This window comes from Nannobrachium achirus (assembly GCF_963921795.1).
Source record: "Nannobrachium achirus genome assembly, chromosome: 5".
NCBI lineage: Eukaryota > Metazoa > Chordata > Actinopteri > Myctophiformes > Myctophidae > Nannobrachium > Nannobrachium achirus.
Window position 1 is genome coordinate 44,622,830 of NC_137814.1, and position 12,435 is coordinate 44,635,264.

The 12,435-nt window shown below is 41.9% G+C and overlaps 1 protein-coding gene across 1 annotated transcript in view; it reads right to left on the minus strand.

Moving 5' to 3' along the window:
• Window positions 1-2,371: 2,371 nt before the first annotated feature.
• prkci (protein kinase C, iota) overlaps window positions 2,372-12,435 on the minus strand; it is a 44,916-nt gene continuing 34,852 nt past the window's right edge. The window contains exons 10-18 of the mRNA XM_080726679.1: window positions 11,434-11,531; window positions 9,929-10,015; window positions 9,654-9,789; window positions 9,418-9,505; window positions 8,271-8,396; window positions 7,374-7,453; window positions 6,897-6,986; window positions 4,760-4,875; window positions 2,372-4,666 (exon numbers count right to left, since the gene is read on the minus strand). Of these exons, the coding sequence (XP_080582805.1) occupies window positions 4,579-4,666; window positions 4,760-4,875; window positions 6,897-6,986; window positions 7,374-7,453; window positions 8,271-8,396; window positions 9,418-9,505; window positions 9,654-9,789; window positions 9,929-10,015; window positions 11,434-11,531 (909 nt within the window). The 3' untranslated portion in view covers window positions 2,372-4,578. The remainder of the gene's footprint in view (window positions 4,667-4,759; window positions 4,876-6,896; window positions 6,987-7,373; window positions 7,454-8,270; window positions 8,397-9,417; window positions 9,506-9,653; window positions 9,790-9,928; window positions 10,016-11,433; window positions 11,532-12,435) is intronic.

Genomic DNA, 12,435 nt, shown 5'->3' on the forward strand with positions numbered 1-12,435 from the left:
CACTTTTATCCAAAGAGCCTCGGAGTTCCATGAGTGCTTTTAGTTTCCTTATATGTATGTGAACCCAGAGGGATCATATGAAACACTGACTGTTGGTTCACAGTGACAGCTTGGGCGGCATCAGGGGTAGAGAAACCGGCATTAGATAGCGGAGGGTTCCCAAAGGGTTCCCAGTTCGAATCCGGGCTCCCCCAGAGTTGGTGTCAAAGAGTCCTTGAGCAAGACTCTGAACCCCTAGTTGCTCCCGGTGAGTAGGTTGGTGCCTTGCATGGTTTCCCTACGCCATCGGTGTATGAATGTGTGTGTGAGTGGATGTAGTGAATGTAATGCACAATCTATGTAAAGCGCATTGGACAAAGGAGCCATCAATGAGTTCCCATTGGTCTCATCTCACAGCTCCTCTGGTAGCTGACTGATTATCCTAATGACACTTATTATACAGTATATTGATTATTTATTCTGCTTTCCTCTTATTTTCGCTTTCTCTTTTCTATACTCAACCTATATTTTTTCTTTTAATGAAACTCTGTTGTGCAACCGTCCTGGGGATTGAGGGTGGGGGGAGGGGGGATGGGTTTTTACACTCTCATAATATATGCATTGATATGTTTACAACAAGATGTATGCACCCGAGACTGTTTACTCGCCTCTGGGCTCATTTCTCTTTAAAAACGAATGAAAAAGATTTGAAAAGAAAATATAATTATCCCAAATACAATGGCTAAAGTGAGCAATCATTTGAGTCAGATCAAGTATATGTATGCAGGTGCGTATGACTGAAGGGGCCAACAGTCAACTCTGAGCATCAACTACTGAAATAGCATTTGCGATAACGCAAATGTGTGATTAAAGTAAAGACACTACTGAATCACTTCAATTTGTAACATGTAATAAGTGTGACACTGATGGTCAGTCAGTTGATCAACCTATGTCACTCCTACACACAGATGACCTCAGTGCTAGAAAACCTCCAGAAAGCATAAGATGCAGACAGTGGCCCTGTTGTACAGTACACACCTTGGAGGTGCAGTGTGTTTTACTAAAGGACTGCGTTTAGCACCGAGTGTGACTCTGCTATTGCTTAAAGAATCCCTTCAGGGACAGGAGGATAAAACATCCAACAGATGAGAGCAATTAAAACAGGATGTTTTTTCAAATTCCCCTTTCCGTTTTCACACCATTAATTATACAAGGTTAGACTTTCCCTGTGTCTTCCACGGGGTGACGTGGAGCCACGTTGCCTGGGGAGGCGAGCCCCTCATACTCTGGCAGAGAGGGTACCAGAGCAATGTCAAACACAGCATCTTGGGAATACAGAGCTGGGCATAGACATTCATCCTCGTCCTTGGTTGCGGCAGTGCTGCATTTGTCTCTCGCTGTCATACAAGGGGAGTAATTTTCCACAAAATCTTTCTCAATTGAGACAATATACAATGGATTAGAGAGGAGCAGGATGTGAAATAAGCCTTGCACAATGGTTTTCTATCCGGCATTGTATTGCAGCTCACAAATCAATCCGTTATATTATTTTTGACACATCATCATTTCCATGGCCCCTTTCTTTCACCTCTCAATGCCGAGCGCTGTGTGAGGGCAGAGGGGAGAGCTGTGGTGTCGGTGACCTTTTCACCTCGGGGGTGGGGGCGGGGGGTGTCGAGTGCCTTCTAAAAGGCCGCCTGAATCACATGACCACATTAGACACAAGCCTAGCCAACCCTGGAAAAGCTCAATCTTAACGACTCAATCCTGATTTACTTAGCCATAGCCTATATCCCCTAAATAAAAATAAATAAAAATTTTTTTATATTAGCAGTAGCAATAGGTACACCAAACCAGCACATTGCAGGCGGGCTGTGTGAGCTGACAAAATGGAACCAACCCATTGCCATCATTACCAGCATTAACATTAGCATTAGCAATGTTTAGTTGCAGACCTAAAGGCAGATTTCGTTTTGCATGAGTAGGCTGGGTGCAGAGGAACTGTATTGATAAAAACCTAAGACCTCGTCTTCGCTGTTTTGCAAAACAGACATTTTCAAGTAAACAGCGAAAACTGGTTGGCTTCATTACCAGGGTTGGGGTTGATTCACTTTGTTAGGTGAATGCACGATCCTATACTTTTATAGATTTTCTGTAAGAACCTTTTCACAAGACATTTTAAATAAATAAGGTACATTTCCTGAAGCTATTACTAGTGAATGCACCTCCTCCTGGTATATGCATCAAACTATAACTTTATTTCTCTAAGAAACATCAATTATTGAGACACATTGACGCCAACACTTATTACAACAAGGAGGGAAATAAAATGTTTATTTCACTTTAGCCGTTTTGTTTTTTTACATACTGTAGTGTAAATAAAGGTCAGCAGTCCAGTGGGTGCTTTAATTCAGCCCACATAGATCACGCATCATCACCAGTCTTTCTTCAACCAAAAGTGGCCCCATAGGGTTCACCCAATAGCAAATAGGAATCAATGTATTGATTAAAACAAGTGAATAAACTGGTAATCTGATTCATAAAAGGTAACAATAAAAAACAAAAAAGAAAATAAGGTGTAACATTTCTTAGATGTCGCTGCTCTCGGGTGGAAACCTTGTATGTCCAAAACCGTTACTTGTCAGGAAATGGAATAGTTATTTAGTCAATAACACTTTTAATTGATTTATACAACCCACAAGACGGTCTTAACCGCTTTTAACCTGTAGGCCCTATAAAAAAAAAGAAAAAAAGACGAAAATAAATCAAAAATAGTGAAAATAGCAGATCTACAAAGCTCAACAGTTATGAAAATAACAAAAAGATGAAATAGGGAGATACAAGGATTCCACCCGACAGTGACTATGTGCTTGTTCCTCCTATCACCACGTCGTGGGCCCATAAACATTTTCCAGGTAGAGTTAAACTTTGACTGGAGAAGAGTCAGTAAGTTCATGCTTTATCGTTGGCCATCATTTACCCAACTCAGAGTCAGGAGGGGAGAGAATGGCTCATGGGAGCGTTTGTACACTTTAAAGCAGTCTGATTTTTTACAAAAATCTCACCCAAGAAATTCATTGTGGAAATTAGAAATGGTCAAAATGCAGAGTGCCATTCTTTGTACAGCAGACACATTATTACAGTTTGCGAGCCACATTTCAGGGGTCTAAGAACAGATCCCTTGGGGAGGGGGTTGGCTCCTAAACGAGTAACTGCATCGTGTCTGGACTTTGGACATCAAACTAAGCACTCATTTCAACAATCACTTTGTACTTAATTGAACAATGACAGACAATACATGGAATGGAGAATCGGTAGAAAAACAAAATGGTGAAAACAGAATGTACAGTAACAAGCTTCAGAAAAGGCATAGTATCATAAAAAAAAAAAGATGAACAAAAATAATCTGTATATATATATAATAATTTCTATGACAGCACATATTCCTATTTGTATATACTGTACCTTCTAAATCGTACCGGCAAGACATCGTTCTCTGCAAATATTTTTGGTCCTGTGTGAACGTTAGATTGTATGGATGGTGTGCATAGCTATAGCCAGTGCCCCAGCCTTATAGGCATCGTTCATGTCCTGCTCTCTCAAAGCCCAGCTCCACACAGTAAATGCCTTCATTCACAGTTTGTCAGTAATATATCTACTCGTTATTAGTGTTGGTTGGTTTCTACTACAAATGTTCCCTCACACTCCGTAGGGAACTGGGTCAGCAACCAGGAGCCTTGTCTGTTCCAAGAGGTGTGTGTGCGCAACATCATCACAGGGACTCACCACCGCAACCCTTTTGGTTTTAGAGGTCAACCCAGGCTGGATATTAACACTTTGAACATTATTTAGAACATATACATATTATATATATTATATAATATATATAATATATATAGACTACTATGTCATCATTAAATAAAACATGAAAAAAAATATATAGGTTATGTTTTTTCTTCTTATTTATTTTTTTAAAGGCTAGTGTTCTGTTTCCTCGGCCCTGTACAGAGCAGTCCATATGGACCTCACAATGACGAAGAAAAAAAAAGAGAGAAAAGAATGGTAAATTCTGTCCAACTGTGATCAGGCTAGGAGCTAAGAAAGGCCTTGTCTATATCCTTAATGGTTGTCATATATACAAATAAAATATCCATTAAAAAAACAACATGGAGGAGAGAAAAAGAACAATGGTTCACTTTTCATGGACAATCCCTCCCCTCCCATCCACCCCATGTCCAGCAAACAAGGAAGAACCTGGTAGCTTTGAGAGCTACGTAATGCAGCAGCCCCCCCATACACACTCACACACACACACAGATGACCACATTGATATCAGTGCCGATCTTATATATGATATACAAAAATAATTCAGAAAATGACGGTAGGCTTAAGGACTAGTGGTTATAAATGGCAGAGTGTGAGATCGGTTTTGGCAAGTAAAAGTTCTAGGGAGCGCGCTCACGGCTCTCGAACAGAAGGTCGATGTTGTTGGGTTGTTTTCTCTTAACCATGCAGCTGAAGACACTGAGACGACATGGAACGTGTTGTAGGTGTGTGTGGTTGTGTGTGAGTATTGTATAAGCATGTGCATTAGTTCCCTCACACACACTCCTCTGCTGACATCAGAAGGGGGTTGATGTACTCGAACCCTTCAAACTCAGACTGGTCAATCTTCTTCACCACATCACTGTAACAACAGAATATTGGTTAAAAACATTTATCTTCATTAGACTTCCGGGAATAACATCACAAGAATGCCTCAGTTGAATCAGAAACTCACTCGTCATCCGGCGTGAGCTGGATTGGCTCATTGGTAAACTGGGCATCAAAGTTGTCCAGTCCAAACTCTCCCGAGATGTTGGGCTTGAACGGAGGAACCACTTGCTTCTGCTCCATCTGAAGAGAAACAACAACCAACCAACCATGAGATCCACTTAACCAATGTCACTAATTGTACACGACCACAGCCTGCTCATGAGGTGAAGTTTCAGTTTGTTATTAAAACCCAGATTCAACTGCTCCTGTAACCTAGTCTACCAAACTGCTGCTGCAGATGCTGCTGTAAATGTTGCGAGTCTGGATGAATAATCATTTCACTAGGATGTCAACTGCTACATGAAAGAGGCCATGACATTTGCATTCATTTAAAAACAATACAAAAGTATTATATATTATTAGGAGCCATTTGAAAACACAGACATATGCTCTCAAAAGTCCCATCTAGCGATCATCTCTGCTGCTCTAGCGATCATCTCTGCTGCTCTTTGACAGCATTCAACTGTGTACAAATAAGTAGACTGTGTTTACTTCTGTCCCTTAATTTCCCATGACACCACTAGCTGCTCTCCCTGTAGCCAGACTGGTGGAGTGAAGGGGCAGGTGTGTGTGTGTGTGTGTGTGTGTGTGTGTGTGTGTGTGAGAGAGAGAGAGAGAGAGAGAGAGAGACAGACAGAGAGAGAGAGAGAGAGAGAGAGAGAGGAAGTGTAACTCGATCACTCCAGTTTGACCAATGGGTGGGTCCCTGCAGCCCAGACCAAACAGGGGAAAAGAAGTCATGGTAATATCCTGGTTGCCTTACATGCCCTGCCTACCGTTATATCTGTCTGTCTGTCTGTCTTTTTCCCACGGCACTGGCCAGCCAGGCCATGGACATACAAAGCCAAATTTAGTACAGCACATGACAAACTGTGTCCACTGGGGAACGACACATAGCAGGGACAGACTGCAAACATCCATGGATGAATGGTGCAAGGGACAAACACATCCATGGAAGAGAGTATGTTCAACGTCTCAATTTCTCATGTAATTCATAAAACCGTGTGGGTGAGTTAGAGTTGGCGACATCACATATTGTTATTTTTTGTGGTCATCATAAGTAACGCTACACTTTGCTGGAAGTTGTCATGACTGAGAAACTAAACTGATAATGAACAGCATATTGTTAAAAAATAAAGTGCCTATTTACTTATTTGGAACAAGAGGAGCATTTTGAATAGCACTAGACTACTGATCATAATCTTTTGCTGCCCGCTCAATAATAAAGAGGGTTTTGTGTGGGTGAATAACAGATGTTCATTAAACCAGTCTAATGAAAACGCCTAAACTGGAGACACCTAGATTTGCTACCAGCAAGCAAAAGTGCTGTTTTTCAGAATATGCATAATGAAGGGAAAAAACTAAAAAACACACATTACTGCATTAGGAAACTACCATGAGGTTAAACTGTTACGACTTTGGTGTATAAAATATGATTTTAGTCTTAGCATGACATTCTAATCCCCCAAACTGCATGTAAGTGCCATAACGCTGAATGGCCACAGCACTGCACTGTGGGCTTCAACATATTCATGCTTATTTGCTTTGTATATCTGTACTTGCCTGCATCTTTGAGCAAGTCTGTCCATCTGTGCAATATGCAGGTCTGTCCTTGCAAACAAACGTCTGTCTAAGAAGCTCGGACTCTCTGACTGCTTGCCCGTCTGTCAAGTGCTTTCCTGTCTACCCCACGACTTCCTATCCGTCTTTCTTCCACCTATCTATTTCTTTCCCGTTGCGGTCGCTGTCTGCTTGCCTCAAGGACATTAGCCTAATAACGCTGAGCCCTGACAGACCGCCTATTGCCCGGAGGAGGGGGTGTCTGTTGAGGTTGTTTGGGGGTGGGGCGGGTTCCTGTGCACTTAGATTTGAACTTCCGCTGTCTAGTAACCATTCTTCTTCACCTCTCTCTCTCTCTCTCCGTGGATCAATACATGGATTCAGTTTGACCTATTCGACAAACGCATTTGCTTTCTTCATCAGACCTGGCGGTGAACGCAAAACGTGACTCACGTCTCTGCTGCACCAACCCGGTTCAAATGAAAACAATAAGAGAGAGAGAGAGACTGAGAGGGAACGATAAGAGCGCGATGATGACTCACAAGGTCCCAGTCGACGTTCCGGAAGAACGGATGGCCCATGATGTCAGCGAAGCCCGTCTGAGGGTGGCAGCCCAGACGCTCCTTAGGCTCCTGTGGGAGAGAGAGAGAGAGAAGAGAAAGAGAGGGTGAAGTAAAGGTGAGACACAGAAGTAAAGACTGGGGATTGGTGAGGGTGTGTTAGAGAGAGATTATCAACCAGTAGCAGAATAAAACACAGAGGGAAAGAGAGAAGAGACAGAGGTGAGACAGAAGGGAATAGAGCAGGGTGAGAAAGAGGGACAGAGAGCGATAAAGGAGTGGGAACTAGGTGAGGAGTGGTGAGAGGCCCGCAGAGACAAACAGACAGACAGACAGACAGACGGGAGAAATGGTGGGGGAAACAGGGGAGAGAGAGAGAGAGAGAGAGACTCGCAGACGACAGCAAAGCCAACGTAACAATAGCGGTGTCTATTCTTTGGCTGCCTGAACCCTGCTTACCTTGTTGAGGAATCCCTTGAGGACGCTGGCAGCCTTGACTGACAACGAGCGGGGGATTCTGATCTGTTTTTCCAATATTACTGCACAAGGGGTGACACACACACACACACACACACACACACAGACACACACACACAGACACACACACACACACACACACACACACACACACAGGAGAAAGGGGGTCAGCTTGGCAGATCCCCTGAGGCTTGGATGACAGCGGATGCCACAGACACCGCAGCAGAGGTTATTGTCGGGGGGCTACGATGCCATGTTGAAACACCACACTGTAACCACTTTACCCACGCGTCATTAGCAGGTTTTTATAAAGAGTGCGGTAACGTTATAGTTTGAATCCATTAGAACGCCGGCACGGAACCCGAGATACCTGCTTGCACAGCTACTATAAAAAAAGGGGGGAACAGTCCGACACTGTATTCATTCTGACTAATTGAATTGCCATTCTGATGGCAATTAGGAAGGCGTAGCTCCATTCCCCTCCCAGATTCAATCCTTTAACCACTTAAACCCTATAGACTTCATTGACTGGGGTCCCCTGGGTGTCTATATTCCCCTCTACAACAAATCTCTTCACTGAAAATAGCCGACATACAAGCTCACAACGTGTTGCAATGCAACACATTGTGGGCTGGTAGATGTACTATTTTTGCTGAATGTTTGCCCGTTATAAAATGTTCCGTATAGGGACACAAAGTAAATCAAGTTAAAAGTAAACTGTATTTACGTATTATGTAAGCATGTCTTACAGAGAGAGCTCACAAAGTGCTTTACATACAGTAGGATTAAAAATGCACAAGGCATTTAAACAATGTAAAGGTTGAACAAAGGTTCGAGTGGTTCATGTTTTTTTAGGGAGTGTGGGGGGATGGGGGTTACCTTGGAAGAGGTAGTCTTCTGTGTTCTGGTCGGGGTTGTCGGAGCTCCCTACGATGTCGAAGGGCGACCGGCCCGCCATCATCTCAAACATCAGCACACCCAGGGCCCACCAGTCCACACTGAAGCCTGAAAAAAGCACGCGCCAATTACCATACCTATTCACTGTACACAATACTAGGCAGTAGGGCATTAACAAAAAAGTCGACAAGTCGACTGAGTTGACTTCATTACACAAGTCGACTCCCACCAGAGAAAGTCAAAAGTCAAAGTTGAAAAAAAAAAAAAAAAAAAATCCTTTGTATTTTTTTCTATAAATATTTTTGCTCCATGTGTGCGTCTGTACAGCATTCAAACAGTAGGATTGCTTATTGTCAATAACGGAATGATCCAATATTACAGTGTTACATTCCATTTGGTATAACATGGTTCTATTGTGAAAAGCTATTTTCACAATTTCTGCCAATGTTTAATTTGTCATTTTAGAGCCGAGGTATTAAAAAGTCCTTAAATTGGCACTTTAGAAATGTGAAGATACACTCTATATACTTAAACTTTATGTTGGTTTGTTTACAGTCACTCAAGACTCAAGATGTAGAGTCTAATAAACACCCTGTCCAATCTTTTAGCTATCCATTACAAGTTTCTAATGCGTGCAGGTTTGTGAATGAAGCTGGACAAATCACAAAGCGGAGTGGTGGCGAAGCGGCATTTTACTGACTGGCTGCTTGTGGGGAGGTCTTTGCTTCATTTGGCCAGAAAGAAAAAGCTATTATAATACATACTTTACCAATAACAGCAAAAGTGCTTCATAAGAACAATGTTGTAGTAACTAAGATATTATAGTATGACCCAACATTCATGCTCTTCATATGCATGTTTAATTATCATTACAATACATGTACACACAGACAAACCTTGTTCTAAACTAGCTCCATTGTTATCTTTCAGTAACCTAGGAAGCTAGTTTTTGATGGTCTGATTTGTCTCCTTTCTATTTTCACTTAGTCGAGGTGGATTTTAGTTTCATTAGAATTACATCTGTAACGCTGCCATTCTACTCATTCTAATGATCAGTACAAGAAGCTGGCTTAGTGCATTATTGCTATATCGCATAAGCAATGTCCATGATGTCTGCTGTAATCCTCACCATAGTCCTCTCCTCGGAGTATTTCGGGGGCTATGTAATTGGGGGTCCCGCAGAAAGTGCTGGTTGTATCGCCTGGCCTCAAACCCTCCTGTAATACACAAAAAATACATTTTAACCACATTAACCCTGGCATCCCTATTTTGAACATGTTATAGGCCGAACATCAAATAAATAATACAAATGCATACAATGATTAAAATGTCGGTATTCATGCACACAGACAGCTAAACACAAACCTTGCACATGCCATAGTCTGTGAGTTTGATGTGTCCCTCGGACTCTAGCAACACGTTGTCCAGTTTCAGATCTCGGTAGATGATCCCCCGCTCATGGAGATAGTTGAGCGCCAGGCTGATTTCTGCCGAGTAGAATCTGATACGATGGGGGAAGGATAACAAGACTATGAAAAACGGCCTCAGGCGACAATGTTCCTGTTATGAGCGTGACATTTCATGTTTAAAGTGTGTAGAGGACATCACATTAGTGGTGCAACAGCTAAAAGTGTGTCTACCTGGCGTGTTCTTCTGGAAGCTTCCGTTGTCTCTGCATGTGGAACATCAGATCTCCGCCGTTCACATACTCGATTACAAAGAAGAGTCTGTAAGGACGAACAGAATGCAATAAGGATGAGTTTTAGAAGACAAAAATATACAGTACTGTGTACTATTTGGTATTTATTGGACATAATACTGCTCCTGCTTTTACATTTAGCAGCTATAGGTTTGACTGATGGTGGGCGAAAAAGCTTTCTGGTACCTTCTGAACCCATTAGCTATAAAATAATAAGATAATTAAATGACGACCTTCAATCCAGTAAATCATTATGTGAACAATGCCAGTAGTGAGGTGGCAGTATTTCATGAAAGAAGGCAGCACAATTACAGATAAAGGCTTTTAAGTCTAATAAAACTAATTAGTGATGGATTCTAGATGGTGTTTCTTTATACTATGACTGACATGATTTATACTATGATTGACAACAAGCAACAACTGATTGAAATGTAGTGAAATGTAAAAAGAAAAAAAAGAAAAAGAAAGAAAAGGAACCACAATGGGGGGGACCTGTATTATCAATGATTTATAATGTACATGTATTGCTGCAGGGTGGATTTTATGAATCTTTAAATTGTTTAATAAAGAAAATCTATCAATTACACTAATTGGCAATCCCTATGAAAGCGAAGGACTTCATCACATTTTCCATCAGAAATTCCATTCTCTGAAAATCAATTTCAGACCATAATTCTGAAGTAGAAGTAGTAAAATGATTGTCAACTAGAGCTGTCGAATAATTGAACATCAAATAATAATTGATTTTGTGGGGAAATTGCGCAATCAATTGTAAAAATATTTATCCGATTAGTAGGCACGGCTGCCGCTGACATTTTTATTATGTCAATTCAATTGTGCGCGCTACCACTTATGGTCTTTGCAGCCTACGTACGCAGAAACGGCCAGCATCTTGTCCATCTAAACAAGCCAAAACAATGCAGGGTCATAACTTGACCAAAAAACAGCGACGTGATCCCCACGATTCAAACCACCCGTTCAGTGTGAATGCACACGTAAAAAAAAAGACATGAGGGATTTTGGTGGACAACTATAAACTATTGCTGAGTTTAACTGACTTTAGACAGGTGGACAACTATAAACTAGTGACTTGTTATTTTACCTAGGGTTACACATTCTGGTAGTTCTACTTGAATGATGTCCGTCATGAACAAATAGTTCATGACACATTACCTTTTGTAAGCCTGCTCTTGACATTTAGGGAGTGCCCTCTTGTGGATACAACGGTACTGACCAGTTCTGACATTTACATACCTTGATGTGGATCATTTCCTATGCAGATTTTTAAGACTGAAATTGTACTTTCTGAGCTCAGATGAAAACCCTATTGTCATTAAGTAATGTGATCTCACGTGTGAATCCACCAACACTGAAAATGTCTTTTCCCTTTTTAAACGCCCATCCTCCATGTATTGACAAGACACTTTGTATAAGGTATGCTCTCACCTGCTCTCTGTCTGGAAACAGGAATGGAGGCCTACCAGGAAGGGATGATTGGACGCCTGCTCAAACACATGCTTTTCTGTTTGGACCCAATCAATGTCCTGAAACCAGCCGAGAGAGACACACACACACCCACACACACACACACACGTCAATCTACAGTCATTCTGACATAGTATCCTTGAACTTGAGAATGCTGAATAAGCAGGTTGCTCGATCGACCATCTTATATGAGACCTGAGACCTGCCCCGGTGTAATGGTTAGTGGTGGGCGGTGGCTAGTGAAAATGGCTGAGCTGGGTAGATGGAAAAGTAGAGGCGGGCTTTCTATTGACAGGAGGATGATAATACGTCTGGACACAGAGGCTGCCCACGCTCACAGGCCTGGGACGGCCAGAACACTTGAGCATCGATCGAGCGCCCTTGTCAATTCGTCAATCACGCTAAGTGCATCTAATCAAGGCTAACTACTGGCGTTGCCACAGGCTGTGTCGCTACATGTGTACGCGGAGATCAATTTTTGATGACATGTTGGTTATCTGGGCCTTCTCGGGAGGAGTGATGGGTCTGAAGAGGTCTGTCAAATTGGCTGAAAGTGTTTCAGATGACGCACGTGAGATGGCTGTTCAATCACAAGTCATTGTGGGTTAACGATTCCAATTGACTGCTCTAATTGTGCTAATTATAGGGAAGGCAGATAACTTCACTATGAACTAACCTTCACCCTCAACAAATGGGGCATATCAACAAATGGGACATATCTAAAAAGATAAGATCTGTTGTAGACATAATGAAAACACGTTCATACTCTTGTAGACATAATGAAAACGCACTCATACTGTACAAGGACCGGAATAAAAGTTGATTTAATACATGACATTATGGTGTTGCAGTTTAGGAGTACAAAGTCTAGGTTCGGTTTGAAAACATTATCAGTCATAACGTTCAGTTAATATGGTTAGGTTCATTTGAAGGGCTTTATTTTGAAAGAGCAGGGAAATGAAG